The sequence below is a fragment of the Ranitomeya variabilis genome, chromosome 1 (genome assembly GCF_051348905.1).
Source record: "Ranitomeya variabilis isolate aRanVar5 chromosome 1, aRanVar5.hap1, whole genome shotgun sequence".
Classification (NCBI taxonomy): Eukaryota; Metazoa; Chordata; class Amphibia; order Anura; family Dendrobatidae; genus Ranitomeya; species Ranitomeya variabilis.
In genome coordinates, this window is record NC_135232.1 from 389,869,308 (window position 1) to 389,886,655 (window position 17,348).

General features: G+C 42.1%; 1 protein-coding gene across 1 annotated transcript in view; it reads right to left on the minus strand.

Moving 5' to 3' along the window:
- ENTREP1 (endosomal transmembrane epsin interactor 1) overlaps positions 1-17,348 on the minus strand; it is a 180,578-nt gene that overhangs the window by 40,611 nt on the left and 122,619 nt on the right. Inside the window, exons 5-6 of the mRNA XM_077249074.1 lie at positions 9,084-9,191; positions 118-251 (exon numbers count right to left, since the gene is read on the minus strand). Of these exons, the coding sequence (XP_077105189.1) occupies positions 118-251; positions 9,084-9,191 (242 nt within the window). The remainder of the gene's footprint in view (positions 1-117; positions 252-9,083; positions 9,192-17,348) is intronic.

A 17,348-nucleotide genomic window follows, 5' to 3' on the forward strand; every position in this document is an offset into this window, starting at 1 on the left:
ATACAACCAAAATGCTTCTGTGTGATGTGCACAAATGTGTTAGCATTTGGGGCCCCATTTTAAACATTGCCTAGGGCCCCACTTTGCCCTGCTTAGTAGAAAACATATATTACTCACCTCTGACTTGTTCTGGGAGTGTTCGAATAAAATGTTGAAAAGTAAGAAGGGGGAGGAGCAGGTGGAACAAAATCTTCAAAATCTGGCTCCCGATCTTGCTCTTCAGCTTCCTCTACAGAGACTTGGGACTCATCCTTATTACAAAAAAAAAACATCATTAAACCTGAAATTGTGTATATATTTAGGGGTTTGCAAAACTTTTCACCCCTATTGGCATTTTTTTTATTTTGCTACCTCACAACCTAGAATGTCACTGTTTTTTTAAGGGTTTGCATCAGTTCATTGAATGAACATACCTACAACTGTGAACACTTGGTTTTCTTTTTATTGCGAAGTAAACAACAAATAGGCCACTCTTTCATAAAGGCCACCTCTATGGAGTGTATGGCATATTCTGGTCATATGGACAGATACTCCAGTCTCTGGCCTGGGGACTCTGAAGCTCCTTGAGGGTTACTTTTGGTCTCTGAGCTGCCTCTCTGATTAATGCCCTCCTTGCCCAGGCTGACAGTTTTGGTGGGCGGCCCTCTCTTGGCAGGTTTGTTGTGGTACCATGTTCTTTTTATTTGATGATAATGGATTTAATGGTGCTCCGGGTGGTCATCAGAGATTGGGATATTTTTTTTATAATCCAATCCTGACTTGAACTTCTCAACAACTTTGCTAGTGGTGCGTCTTGCTTATTGGTGTTGCAGCCTCCTCAGATGGACTTCATTTCACTAAACATGTGACTTATGAAGGTACCGTATTTACTCATGTATAAGCTGAGTTTTTCAACACATTTTTTTGTGCTGAAAAGGGCCCCTCGGATCATACACGAGTCACTGTCCCAGAAAGACTGCAGTGAATATTCATTTTTCTTATAGCATGTACAGTTACACCTGCAGCCATCGGCTTCCAGCAGCGGCCAGGCTAGCACGGGTGCCCACTCATTAAGGTAATGAATATTTACCCCTCTCCACTACAATAGGCGTGGAGTGAATATTCATTACCTTAATGAGAGGGGACCCGTGATTGCTCGGCCGAAAGAGCGGCTGACACCGGAACGAGATGCAGCGAGGGCGCGCAGGGAAGGTAAGTAGGAATTTTTTTTTATAGGAGACATGCATACAAGGATGGGGTTGGGGAGCCATGCATACAAGGACGGGGAACCATGCATACAAGGATGGGGTGCCATGCATACAAGGACGTGGTCAGGGAGCCATGCATACAAGAACGGAGAGCCATGCATACAAGGATGGGTAGCCATGCATACAAGGATGGGGATGGGGAGCCATGCAAACAAGGACGGGGGTGGGACAGGCATGGAGAGCCATGTATACAAGGACAGGGATGGGGAGCCATGCATTCAAGGACAGGGTTGGGGAGCCATGCATACAAGGACAGGGATGGGGAGCCATCCATACAAGGATAGGGATGAGGGCACAATGCATACCCGGTTTATACTCGAGTCAATAAGTTTTCCAAGTTTTTCGTGGCAAAATTAGGTGTCTCGGCTTATACTCGGGTCGACTTATACACAAGTATATACATAATTGCTTGCACCAGAACTTAGACCATTTAGTGCTGATGTATCCAATACAAATTGAATTACAAAAATATTTAAACACAGGTTGTAATGTAAAAAAAATTAAAAACTAGGTAGAAAGTCAAGGGGGAGGGAGTGGGGTACATACTTTTGCAATTTAATGTGTGTATATATATATATATATATATATATATATATATATATATATATATATATATATATACACACTACCGTTTAGGGTCACCCAGACAATTTTGTGTTTTCCATGAAAACTCATACTTTTATTAATCAAATTAGTTACCAAATGAATTTAAAATCTAGTTCAGACATTGACAAGGTTTAGTTACTATTAAGGTTGAAGGAAGACTTTAAGTCCATCTAGTTCAACCCATAGCCTAACCTTACATGCCCTAACATGTTGATCTAGAGGAAGGCAGAAAAAAACGACTCCAAATACGGCAATTTGTACTGTCCCCTCATATATTTATACATTAAAATAAGATCACCCCTTAGCCTTCGGTTTTCCAAACTAAATAGAGCCCCAAGTGTAATAACCTATCTTGGTATTGCAGACCCCCCAGTCCTCTAATAACCTTGGTCGCTCTTCTCTGCACCCGCTCTAGTTCAGCTATGTCTTTCTTACACACCGGAGACCAGAACTGTGCACAGTATTCTAAGTGTGGTCGAACTAGTGACTTGTATAGAGGCAAAATTATGTTCTCCTCATGAGCATCTATGCCTCTTTTAATGCATCCCATTATTTTATTTGCCTTTGTAGCAGCTGCCTGACACTGGCCACTAAATATGAGTTTGTCATCCACCCATACACCCAGGTCTTTTTCACTGACGGTTTTGCCCAGAGTTTTAGATTTAAGCACATAGTTATACATCTTATTACTTCTACCCAGGTGCATGACCTTACATTTATCCCCATTAAAGCTCATTTGCCATTTATCAGCCCAAGCTTCAAGTTTACATAAATCATCCTGTAATATATAATTGTCCTCCTCTGTATTGATTACCCTGCAGAATTTAGTGTCATCTGCAAATATTGAAATTCTACTCTGTATGCCCCCTACAAGGTCATTAATAAATATATTAAAAAGAAGAGGGCCCAACACTGACCCCTGTCATACCCCACTGCTAACCACGACCCAGTCCGAGTGTGCTCCATTAATAACCACCCTTTGTTTCATATCCCTGAGCCAGCTCTTAACCCACTTACACATATTTTCCCCTATCCCCATTATTCTCATTTTATGTATCAACCTTTTGTGTGGCACCATATCAAAAGCTTTTGAAAAGTCCATATACACTACGTTTGAAAAAAAAGATTTTTATTTGAAATAATTTTTTTCTCCTTCAAACTTTGCTTTTGTCAAAGAATGCTCCCTTTGCAGCAATTACAGCATCGCAGACCTTTGACATTCTAGCAGTTAATTTGCTGAGGTAATCTGAAGAAATTTCACCCCATGCTTCCAGAAGCCCCTCCCACAAGTTGGTTTGGCTTAATTGGCACTTTATGCATACCATACGGTCAAGCTGCTCCCACAGCAGCTCAATAGGGTTGAGATCTGGTAACTGCGCTGGCCACTCCATTACAGATAGAATACCAGCTGCCTGCTTCTTCCCTAAATAGTTCTTGTATAATTTGGAGGTGTGCTTTGGGTCATTGTCCTGTTGTAGGATGAAATTGGCTCCAATCAAGTGCTGGGCACAGGGTATGGCATGGTGTTGCAAAATGGAGTGATAGCCTTCCTTATTCAATATCCCTTTTACCTTGTACAAATCTCCCACTTTACCAGCACCAAAGTAACCCCAGACCATCACATTACCTCCACCATACTTGACAGATGGCATCAGACACTCTTCCAGCATCTTGTTCTGCATCTCACAAATGTTCTTCTGTGTGATCCAAACACCTCAAACTTAGATTCGCCTGTCCATAACACTTTTTTCCAATCTTCCTCTGTCCAAAGTCTGCGTTCTTTGGCCCATATTAATCTTTTCCTTTTATTAGCCAGTCTCAGATATGGCTTTTTCTTTGCCACTCTGCCCTGAAGGCCAGCATCCAGGAGTCGCCTCTTCACTGTAGACGTTGACACTGGCGTTTTGCGTGTACTATTTAATGAAGCTGCCAGTTGAGGACCTGTGAGGCGTCGATTTCTCAAACTACAGACTCTAATGTACTTGTCTTGTTGCTCAGTTGTGCAGCGGAGCCTCCCACTTCTCTTTCTACTCTGGTTACAGCCTACTTGTGCTCGCCTCTAAAGGGAGTAGTAGACACTTTCTTGGCAATTCCTCACATGGAATAGCCTTCATTTCTAAGAACAAGAATAGATTGTCGAGTTTCACATGTAAGTTCTTTTTTTGGGGGGCCATTTTGAGAGTTTAATGGAACCAACAAATGTAATGCTCCAGATTCTCAACTAGCTCAAAGGAAGGTCAGGTTTATAGGTTCTCTAATCAGCCAAACTGTTTCCAGGTGTGCTAACATACTTGCACAAGGGTTTTCAAGGTTATTCTAACCATCTGTTAGCCTTCTTACACAGTTAGAAAACACAAAGTACCATAAGAACACTGGAGTGATGGTGGTCCGAAATGGGCCTCTATACACCTATGAAGATATTGCATTACAAACCAGACGTTTGCAGCTAGAATAGTCAATTACCACATTATCAATGTATAGAGTCTGTTTCTAAATCATCTAATGTTAGCAACATTGGAAAAAACTGTGCTTTTCTTTCAAAAATCTATCTATCTACAGTTCACTTCTATGTGGTAACATTAGATATTTTGTTAAAAATAGGATCTTCAAAAAGGATGTCACGCTATAAGCTTATATATATATTAATAACAGCACCTCTGAATGATGCTTACCTTCTATTTAATTTCCCTCAATCCTTCCTTGATTGTTTAGCTCAGCTCTACTATACAGGGAGTATAAGATGATCTACTGCATCAAGATTGGCTTATACTGCTCCTCACTTCCTCTCCTGCAACTCCACCTTCTGAGATAGGTTGCTGTGTATAATTATAAGTTTATCACAGTTTCATAAGAGGGGTTATGAATTATAGAGATCAAAGGCTGGGGGCCTTGGTTCACTGTTTGCACCCCTACTGTGAACAGAGAATTGAAGCATGTTATCTGATGAAGATAAAACATGGAATTGTGTATACAGAGTATTAACAGATAGCGGTCAATGTTTGATAACCATTTGGGCCAGCAGATTATGTCTCCACTGGCACACAAGTGTTAAACGCAGGGGCATCAATGCTTTCATTTTGTGTTTATACTTCATAGTCCGGACAATACAAAAATATGTCACACTTTAATTAAAATTAAATTAATATTTTTTATTAAAATTTAATCTCAATGAAAACGCATGTGCGCAAAATGTTCAATATGATATAATAACAAACACATGATGACAGATCTGACAAGGTGTGATATAATTACCCCAAGATGAATGTGCGCTCCCCTGACATTCACGATACATGCATCTTGATTGAGATGCTCAATTTGTTATCTATGGCTACAGCTATGACCATGTTTACATACAGTATTAAGTATTGTACTGACATGTACTGTATATCTGTGATGGAACACTTTTATATTCTCACCCATATATTCCTGCTATTATGTTTTGCATTTCCATAATCTTATGATATCTTATCAATAAGATCTTTTTTATAAGTAAGATTTAATAAAAATATTATATTTTAATTAAAGTGTGACACATTTTTGTAGGGATATTAACTTTTTTTGTTCATACTTTATGGAATTTGATGGTGTTTTGTAAATGGGTTATCTCATAGTCAGAACATTATAAAACAATATTGTAAGTTTTTTTTGCATTATAATTCTAGTTTTACAGAATGCATGGATATATCCATGATCTGCAAGCATAATTGCATCTGTGGATAAAATTGCAAAAGTTTTCGTAGTTGGCAACCTACAGGAGTGCAGTATCTGCCTGAATTATGGATACAGTATATCATATTCATGTGTTGTATGTATAGAATGCTTTAAGGATGTTCGGTAAGATGACAGCCATATTGTTTCACTAGGATGTTCCTAGGGAAAAATATGACCCACAGAAGAAATCCGTGTTAAAACAGGACAAGATTAAAAAAAATTGAAAAAAAACTGGATAAGCAGATGGAGGAGTGAGGTGTCTGGTGAGACCCTTTATAACATTTCATCTACCAAATATCAGGGTCAGATCTGGAAGAACCACATGTGTATGGTCGTTCTGCACCCCAAGTCTCACAATCCAATTGTCTAAGGTTTCTTTATTTATCCTTTTTGACTTCTTGTTTTATCTGTACCTTTTTCTAATTTCACCTTTTGAACCACTGTAATTCTGGAACGTTAATGATGGCGTCCCCACATGGCTCTCCTCCTTTCACCATGCAGGCTGGCGTGCTTCCTGCTTGTGCACACTGCACTTTCTGGCGGTGCACCTAGTGTGTGCGCGTGCTTACCATTATTAAAGGGGCAGCGTGTACGCGGTAAAATGCCCCCAGCAAATAGCTGGGAGACATTTAGTATCAGAGTACACCTGTAAAATAGGCATCTTGTATAAAAGACTACCTCCCCTTTAGAGAGTCGCCGAAGCAACAGTATTCATTAGTGTGTAGTTTCTCCTATTAGCGAGCTGTTAGGTCCCCTGGTCCTGAAGTGACCAGTGTCCTGAACCCAAACTCATGATCCTTGCGTGACCAGTCCTGTACCTCTTTAAACCCTTGTCCCATTGTGGCCAGTATCCTGAACATGGACCCCTGGTCCTTGCATGACCAGTCCTGAACCTGCACCCCTGGCATCCAGTGCCTGTAGACTAGTCCCCTGGTCTGTGTATGGCCAGTGTCTGAACCTTGTGCCCGGTCAGTGTGTGGCCGGTGCCAGTACCAGTATTCGAGACCTGTGTGTCTGTACTTGTGCCTATTCAAATATTCTGTATATCTGGACTGCTCTAGCCAATCTCAGAATCAGCCCAGTCTGAACATAGCCTGAGTCCTTGTCAGCGAACCTAACCCCTGGGGACAGCCACTGCAGTACCAAGGACTGCCTAGGAGTGATACTTGGTGGATACCTGCAGCCCAGCCTGTCTCCACCATCAGGAGCTCCAGTGAACACCAGTTAGAAGCTTAACTATGACCCTTACTAGGCAAGCCCGGCTCTGTGGCACAGTGGGTCAACGAACCACATGCGCCACCTGTGAGTGTAGTAACTTCTTTTTGTATATTAAATCTAAAATGTAACTTAGCTCTTCATTGCACTAACGTATCCACAATCTCAGGGAGAGAAAATAGCTGGGTTGTATGATCTCGTACCCAGAGTGCAAGTAGTGAACAGTCTAGGATCTTGGCAAATGTGGGTGTGCATCTGTAACAGTGTGTTGTCCTGTGTAGGCCTCTCACTGGCCTGGTAAAACAGAAAGTGGTGGCAGCATAATGTGTGGATGTGGGGACAGTCTGTTTGGTGCTCTTAGCTCATTGTTGGCCTACTCCAATAGATGAGTGGACAAGTGAGTGGGAAGCAGGGTCTCCCTTTATGGTCGAATCCGAGGCATGTGTGTTTTGAGCGAGTGGTGTTCTTGACACACAGAAGCACTGGAAAATAAATGTGGGGATAGCTGTTTTCTAGTAGAGCAAGAAAATGTAGAATACAGTACATATGATAATAAAGTACAAACTAAACCCATAAGTGATAAAGCAGGAATATTGGGTGATTGTCATATATACACTGAATGGAATGACCTAAGTAATGGGGATAGGGGGGTGTTGAGGGTTGCGTTACATAGGTTGAATGAAAACCTAGGTTCATCAAGTTCAACCTTTCTCCACCAATTGTACATTTCATCACTAATCTAGCTATAACCCACAATGTTATGTGTATCAAGGAAATCCTCTGTGAGATGTCTTTTTTCAAAGCTAAACAAGCCCAACTTTTCCAACCTCTCTTCATATGAGAGGCCTTCCATCCCTTGTAATAATCTAGTTGCCCGTCGTTGAACTGATTCTAACTTCTAAATATCCTTTTTAAAATGTGGAACCCAAAACTGGATCCCATATTCTAGATGTGGCCTCACCAGTGATTGATAAAGGGGTAATAATACGTTGGGATCGCAGGATTTTATCTGTTTTTATACATCCTAAAATCTTGTTTGCTTCTGCGGCTGCTGCTTGACATTCTGTACTGCTGCTCAGCTTACTTGTAACCAGAATACCCAAGTCCTTCTCTTGATCTGTAGTCCCAAGTATACTCCCATCTACTATCTAATTGTCTAAGCGTCACTTCCGTCTTTTTGTCTGTCTGTCTGTCCCGGAAATCCAGCGACGGGCACAGTCCGGCCGAGAATTAGTCCCTCCCTACTCCCCAGCCGTCAGTGCCCGCTCCATACTCCCCTCCAGTCAGCGCTCACACAGGGTTAATGGCAGCGTTAGCGGACCGCGTTATGCCGCGGGTAACGCACTCCGTTAACGCTGCTATTAACCCTGTGTGACCAACTTTTTACTATTGATGCTGCCTATACGGCATCAATAGTAAAAAGATCTAATGTTAAAAATAATAAACAAAATAAAAAATCATTATATACTCACCTTCCGTGGGCCCCCGGATCCAGCCGAGGCCTTTCCCGCTCCTCGCGATGCTCCGGTGACCGGTCCATGCATTGTGGTCTCGCGAGATGATGACGTAGCGGTCTCGCGAGACCGCTACGTCATCATCTCGCGAGACCACAATGCACTCTTGGGACCGGAGCGTCGCGAGGGGCATCGGTAGTAAATGCCTCGGCTGGATCCGGGGGGAGGGGGGGGGGGGGCGACGGAGGGTGAGTATATAACTATCTTTTATTTTAACTATTTTTTTAACAGGGATATGGTGCCCACATTGCTATATACTACGTAGGCTGTGTTATATACTGCATCTCTGTGCTATATACTGTATGGGCTGTGCTATATACTACGTGGCTGTGGTATATATTACGTGGCTGGGCAATATACTACATCGCTGTGCTCTATACTACGTGACCTGTGTTATATATACTGCATGGACAGTGTTATATACTACGTCTCTGTGCTATATACTACGTGGCTGTGCTATATACTAAGTGGCTGTGCAATATATTACGTGACTGTGCAATATACTACGTGGCTGGGCAATATACGTGTCTGTGCTATATACTACGTGTCTGTGCTATATACTACGTGGCTGGGCAATATACTACGTGGCTGGGCAATATACTACGTGGCTGGGCAATATACTATGTGTCTGTGCTATATACTATGTGTCTGTGCTATATACAATGTGGCTGGGCAATATACTATGTGGCTGGGCAATACACTACGTATCTGTGCTATATACTACGTGTCTGTGCTATATACTACGTACTAAATATACAAATATATGTTAGTAAACTTTCCACTCACTTACTGTGCAGGGTCTTCTAGTGGTTAGAAGTTGCAGGTAACGTAAGGCAGCTGCTACCAGGCACACAGTGGTTGTCAAGGCATTCAAGGCACATAGGGCAAAGAACACTTTCTACAGGAAGAATAAAAATCTGTTTAGTAAATGTAAGTTACATTGCATGCTGTAGAAAGAAAAGCAATATATTATTATTATAGTATGAGCTCTGTAACATCTATCCTGTATGTCAAAAAGGTAATTTCTTTAGAGTTTTCCAGCTCTACAGTAACAACTTGAATTTAATTTTCTGCACATTTATTTCAATTCTTAATGAGAAGATAGAAAAGACTTAGATGGGTTTTCCGAAACCAGAAAATTCCTTTTCCCTGGCTGCAGTTTTTTTTAAAACAACAAACTGTACTTTACTCCTCCTCCCTGGGTCTAGAGTTGAGTCTCTGCTGCTTCTAGTGTATGTTATTCTCTGCAGTACTGGCATCACGTCGACAGAACTACAGTCAATGAGTGAGCTTACAGCATGTTTTTCAGTGTGTGAGATGTAGTGATACAGCCCTGGTCTCCTAGTCTAACCTCCTGCATGATTAGAAAGTCCTGGGAGTAGAGTACAGATGACTAAGACTTTTCAGATGAGCAGAGCAGGCATTCATTATACGTCTCACACAGGAGTAGATTGCTCTGTTCTCACTGCAGAGCGATCACAAGCTGCTGTGACTACAAGAGACATAAGTCTAATTACTGACACCTTTGATTTAACCTTCTGGCAAACAGTGTGTGAGAGGGGCACTACAGCTGAGGTGATAGTGCTCTGAGAGCAGGAGAGCCACAGAAACTCAGCTGTGCTGCCCCTTCTCTCCACATTAACTGCTGGGACCTTATCTGAACTGTGCTAGTCATCTGTGCTCTACTCCCAGCACTTCCTAATCATGCAGGATGTTAGACCAAGAGATCATAGCTGTATTTCACACACTGAGAAACTTGTTCTAAGCTATTGTGGGGGTGTTGTCTTTCTTCAGTGTGTTTTATCACGTTCTGCAGCTACTATTATATCCAGTGTCCAGTTCAACATGAAAAAATTGACAAAAGATCCTCTTTAAAGTCAATATTGACCCTTTAAAGGGAACCTGTCCCCAGGTTTGACCGGATATGAGATACGGCCACCACGTTTCAGGCCTGATATACAGCATTCTATAATGCTGTATATCTGCCCCAACCAGACCTGCAAAACAAGAAAAGACCTTTTATTATACTCACCTGCGGGGTGGTCCAGTCCGAGGGGTGTCGCTGGTTTTGATCCGTCCTTCTCCTTTCTTCTCACGATGCTGCCCTCCTTCTTGCTTTGTGTGGAAGACAAGTCCCTATGTCAACCACACAGTTTTCACTGGCATTGTGCTCATGTGCAGGCGTACTTTGCCTTGACTAGACAGAGTAAAGTACCGCAGTGCGCATGCGTCAGTGCTCTTTCACCTTTCCCGGCGCCTGCGCACTACAGTACTTTACTCTGCCCTAGTCAGGGAAGAGAAATACACCTGCACAGGAGCACAATGTCGGGGAGACTGTGTGGATGTCGCAGGGACGCGTCACCCACTTGAAGCAAGGAGGACAGCATAGCAAGAAGAAGGGAGGTGCTGGACCAAGACAAGTGACACCTCTTGAACCGGACTGCCCAGCAGGTGAGTATAATAAAAGGTCTATTTCTTGTCTTGCAGCTCAGGTTGGGGGCATATATACAGTATGATACAACCCCTGGCAAAAATCATGTAATCAACAGCCTTGGAGGATGTTCATTCAGTTGTTTAATTTTGTAGAAAAAAAAGCAGATCACAGACATGGCACAAAACTAAAGTAATTTCAAATGGCAACTTTCTGGCTTTAAGAAACACTAAAAGAAATCAAGAACAAACAATTTGGTAGTCAGTAATGGTTGCTTTTTTAATCAAGCATACTGTAAAAATTATGGAGTCACTCAATTGAGGGAAAAAATTATGGAATCATGAAAAACAATCAAACAAAAAAAACTCCAAAACATCACTAGTATTTTGTTGCACCACCTCTGGCTTTTATAGCAGCTTGCAGTCTCTGAGGCATGGACTTAATGAGTGTCAAACAGTACTCTTCATCAATCTGGCTCCAACTTTCTCCGACTGCTGTTGCCAGATCAGCTCTGCAGGTTGGAGCCTTGTCATGGACCATTTTCTTCAACTTCCACCAAAGATTTTCAATTGGATTGAGATCAAGACTATTTGCAGGCCATGACATTGACCTTATGTGTCTTTTTTCAAGGAATGTTTTCACAGTCTTTGCTCTATGGCAGGATGCATTATCATCTTGAAAAATGATTTCATCATCCCCAAACATCCTTTCAATTGATGGGATAAGAAAGTGTCCAAAATATCAACATAAACTTGTGCATTTATTGAAGATGTAATGACATCTCCCCAGTGCCTTTACCTAACATGCAACCCCATATCATCAATGACTGGAAATTTGCATGTTCTCTTCAGGCAGTCATCTTTATAAATCTCATTAGAATGGCAAAAAAACAAAAGTTCCAGCATCATCACCTTGCCCAATGCAGAATCGTGATTCATCATTGAATATGACTTTCATCCAGTCATCCACAGTCCACGATTGCTTTTCCTTAGCCCATTGTAACCTTGTTTTTTTTCTGTTTAGGTGTGTTAGGGCTAGCGGAACGCACCGAGTAAATATAAATGTTTTATTGAAGTAGATGCGTTCGCAGCCCGGGGTCCACCGTGCAGGAGAACCTGCTGCTAGTAAACAGCGGCACTATATGGCGGTACGAACTAGCTCTGTTAGTTTCACAGAGTAGCCGAGAAAGCAAAGCTCTGTGTCCTGTTTGAGGCACAGGCTAAATACCCAAAAGAGAGCAGTCAGTGGTCATGCATGCACACATAACTCCTCGCCGGAGGTGCCAGCATTCTAGGGGCTTATTTCAGCCGGGTCCCTGAACACACACTCACATGACCACACTGGCGCAAAGCACATAACTTTTGAAAGACACTAGCGCATGGCCGTGTGGCCATGCGAGCCTTAAATAGTTGCAGCACGTACAGGACCTTCCTAGGAAGACAAATGAGAGGCTGCTACAGAGCCTGCGCACCTACAGGACCTTCCTAGAAGGACCAATAGATTAGACTGCAGTATCTGAGCATGTGACCCTCGATCTCCACTGAGAGATCTTACCCTGGGCATGCTCAGAACGGGAAAAGCAGGACTTAGTCCCAGAAGCGTCGGCTCGCCGCTGCCCAACACTGGCTTCAATGGCAGAAGCAGGAGAAGCAGCAGTAACTCTTTGTACGGAGTCAGCCTGAGCGAGACACTGGGACTGATGTCTCCGCTGAGCAGGCTCCACTGCGGCAGGAGAAGAATGGGAGACCACGGTGGAAATGGCCTGAGATTCCCCCTGGGCAGAGGGGGAAACTCGACCCCTAACAAGGTGTTAATGATGGCTTTCGTTTAGCTTTTCTGTATGTAAACCCCTTTTCATTTAGGCAGTTTCTTACAGTTCGGTCACAGACGTTGACTCCAGTTTCCACCCATATGTTTTGTTGAGCATCTAGGTAAAAATCTTGTTTTTTCATATATGATTTATTATGATGTCTCTTATTTTTGTGTATGTGGTGTGCATATTTGGAGTGATGCTTTTTCTCTACTTGAACTCTAGTGTCACCTAACAATGAGAATGAAGGGACAATTAGCCCTTTGGCTTTTTCCCCACACCCTATGGTTCCTGTCCAAACACAGTGACAGAAACAGTAACAAAGCTCTGTTCCAGTGAATGGGTGCAGGAAACAATGTTAATGGGGTCATAGTGTTTAACAAGGAAAGGTGAAGATTGCTGGCAGCCACTTTATCCAAGAGGATCTTATTCAGAACAGCACTAGCACTGTAAAACGCAGCAGATTTTCCATCTGGAAATGGTGCTTTGTTTTTGCCCCAAGAGTGTATACCCTTAGGATTGATTTATTTTGATGTCTATTACAATTCTTAATTGCAGGCCACAAAAAAATGTATTTGATTCATGGAGTGGTTTAACCAGCTCTTAATGGACACAATATTTTGTCCATCTGTACTCACACCTAATCTTCTGCAAAGACTGGAAGAACTATCTATTCCCATATGACATATGACAGTGATTTCCTAGAGTCAGCTGTTTCATGTGTACAGGAAGCCAAATTTACAGTTGTTATCTGATCAATGTAGTGGCACCAGTCAACAAGCAGTTGTTTGTGATATGACAACCTCATTAAATAGGCAATTGTCAGAACAAAATATCACAAAATACAATATTATCCTGTATGAAGAACAAAGGAATTATGGACTAGATTATGAATACAGCATGTCACCCTACACTTGGCAGGTGCGCCAATAAGGGTCTTGATGCATATGTCAGTAGGGTCGCGTTTGGCCAGTATGAGTTGCTATACCTTATTATTTACCATATAAAACAGTATAGACTAATGTACTTTTCTATGCAGGGGCATCTACAACACCCCCCCCCCCCCATAAAAACAAATATACACCATGTTCCAAATTATTATGCAAATTACATTTTTCTCAGATTTTCCTAAATGGTCGGTGCAAATGACAGTCAGTCTAAGAAAAGTCACCACTCTTAGAGTATACATCTAATTTTATTGCAGAAACCTCCCAATGATAACAGTATAATCTCCAAAATGAATGAAACCTCACATTTGATATGTTTTAAAGAACTGAAAATGCGCATTTGTGGAATTTGCAGCATTAGTAGGTCACATTCACTGAACAAAAAAGCTATTTAACTCCAAAACATCCTAACAGGCCAAGTTACAAGTTAACATAGGAACCCTTCTTTGATATCACATTCACAATTCTTGCATCCATTGAACTTGAGAGTTTTTGGAGAGTTTCTGCTTGTATTTCTTTGCATGAAGTCGGAATAGCCTCCCAGAGCTGCTGTTTTGATGTGAACTGCCTCCCACCCTCATAGATCTTTTGCTTGATGATGCTCCAAAGGTTCTCTATAGGGTTGAGGTCAGGGGAAGATGGTGGCCACACCATGAGTTTATCTCCTTTTATGCCCAAAGCAGCCAATGACTCAGAGGTATTCTTTGCAGCATGAGATGGTGCATTGTCATGCATGAAGATGATTTTGCTCCTGAAGGCACGTTTCTGCTTTTTATACCATGGAAGAAAGTTGTCAGTCAGAAACTCTATATACTTTGCAGAGGTCATTATCACACCTTCAGGAACCTTAAGGGGCCCTACCAGCTGATTCCCCATGATTCCGACCCAAAACATGACTCCTCCACCTCCTTGCTGATGTCGCAGCCTTGTTGGGACATGGTGGCCATCCACCAACCATCCACTACTCCATCCATCTGGACCAACCATGGTTGCTCGACACTCATCAGTAAACAAGACTGTTTGAAAATTAGTCTTCATGTATGTCTGGGCCCACTGCAACCGTTTCTGCTTGTGAACACTGTTTAGGGGTGGTCGAATAGTAGGTTTATGAACCAAAGCAAGCCTTTGAAGGATCCTACATCTTGAAGTTCGAGGGACTTCAGAGGCACCAGCAGCTTCAAATATCTGTTTGCTGGTTTGTAATGGTTTTTTAGCAGCTGCTCTCTTAATCCGATGAACTTGCCTGGCAGAAACCTTCCTCATTATGCCTTTATCAGCACGAACACATCTGTTCTCAGATTAAGCCACAAATCTCTTAACAGTAGGATTATCACGCTTAAGTTTTCGGGAAATATCTAATGTTTTCATCCCTTGACCATGGCATTGCACTATTTGATGCTTTTCGGCAGCAGAGAGATCCTTTTTCTTTCCCATGTTATTTGAAAACTGTGGCCTGCTTAATAATGTGGAACATCATTTTTAAGTAGTTTTCCTTTAATTAGAATCACCTGGAAAACTAATTATCACGTGTTTAAGATTGATTTCAGTGATCCATTGAGCCCCGAGACACAATACCATCCACGAGTTTATTTGAAAAACAAAACAATTAAATCTTTATGACACTTATATCCAAATTTGGGACACAGTGTAGAAACAGCATACCAGGGAAGCTTATCAGTGTTATAACGTACCTTACCCTTAAACAGTATAATAGTTAGGTCCAAAAATATTTGGACAGTGACACAGGTTTTTCGGCTGCCCCGAAGCACAAACAGTCTGTCTCTATGATGAGGAACATGTTTGAGCTCCAGGGTGGTCTGTGGGCAGGTCTTTCCTTGGTTTCTCTGGCTTAGAGCAGGAAGATAAGACTGCCTACTGTCCCATCAGGAGCATGAGCATCTCATTAGCTGAAAATTTCTAACACTGATTATACAAGAAGGACAAGACAGATTTCTTCACCCCAGGTATCATTTTAATCAATGTAACAATGTCAACCTGACAATGCCTGTCGTTAACTTAGCAAAATCCTGCTAACAGGTTTACATATAAGATCCAAGGCTCAGATATGGTGTTAATAGAGCTTTATCATTTCCTGGAAAACTCCAAACTAGCTGTACCTGTATTCAGTTGTATGTATTCATAACTTCACTTTGAGGAAAAAAAAAGGCCTGGCATCAACAATATTATAAAAACAGAGGACCCCTTTAACCCCTTAGTGACAGAGCCAATTCGGTACTTAATGACCTAGCCAATTTTTACAATTCTGACCACTGTCACTTTATGAGGTTATAACTCTGGAACACTTTAACGGATCCCGCTGATTCTGAAACTATTTTTTCGTGACATATTGTACTTCATGTTAGTGGTAACATCTCTTCGATACTACTTGCGATTATTAATGAAAAAAACGGAAATATGGCGAAAATTTTTAACATTTTGCAATTTTCAAAATTTGTATTTTTATGCCCTTAAATCACAGAGATATGTCACGAAAAATAGTTAATAAATAACATTTCCCACATGTCTACTTTACATCAGCACAATTTTGGAAACAAAATTTTTTTTTGTTAGGGAGATATAAGGGTTAAAATTTGACCAGCAATTTCTCATTTTTACAACACCATTTTTTTTAGGGACCACATAACATTTGAAGTCATTTTGAGGGGTCTATATGATAGAAAATAACCAAATGTGACACCATTCTAAAAACTGCACCCGTCAAGGTGCTCAAAACCACATTCAAGAAGTTTATTAACCCTTTACGTGCTTCACAGGAACTGAAACAATGTGGAAGGAAAAATTTAACATTTCACTTTTTTTTGCAAACATTTAACTTCAGAACCATTTTTTTTTATTTTCACAAGTGTAAAAACAGAAATTTAACCATAAATTTTGTTGTGCAATTTCTCCTGAATACGCCGATACCCCATATGTGGGGGTAAACCACTGTTTGGACGCACCGCAGAGCTTGGAAGAGAAGGAGTGCCGTTTTACTTTTTCAATGTAGAATTGGCTGGAATTGAGATCGGACGCCATGTCACGTTTAGAGAGCCCCTGATGTGCCTAAACAGTGGAAACCCCCCACAAGTGACACCATTTTGGAAACTAGACCCCTTAAGGAACTTATCTAGATGTGTGGTGAGTAGTGTTGAGCGATACCGTCCGATACTTGAAAGTATCGGTATCGGAAAGTATCGGCCGATACCGGCAAAGTATCGGATCCAATCCGATACCGATACCCGATACCAATACAAGTCAATGGGATTCAAGTATCGGACGGTATTCCTGATGGTTCCCAGGGTCTGAAGGAGAGGAAACTCTCCTTCAGGCCCTGGGAACCATATTAATGTGTAAAAGAAAGAATTAAAATAAAAAATATTGCTATACTCACCTCTCCGACGCAGCCTGCACCTTACCGAGGGAAGCGGCAGCGTTCTTTGTTTAAAATTCGCGCGTTTACTTGGTTACGTGAAGTCCCGGCTTGTGATTGGACGCGGCGGCCATGTTGCCGGGACGCGGACCAATCACAGCAAGCCGTGACGTAATTTCAGGTCCTGCAGGATTTTAAAATTACGTCCCGGCGTTGTGATTGGTTGCGCCGCAGTCACATGGGCGACGCAACCAATCACAAGCCGTGACGTCACGGGAGGCTGGACACGTGCGTATTTTAAAATGCGCGCTTGTCCAGCCTCCCGTGACGTCACGGCTTGTGATTGGTTGCATCGCGGTCAACCAATCACAAGCCGGGAGGCTGGACGCGCGCATTTTAAAATGCGCGCTTGTCCAGCCTCCCGTGACGTCCCGGCTTGTGATTGGTTGCATCGCGGTCAACCAATCACAAGCCGGGAGGCTGGACGCGCGCATTTT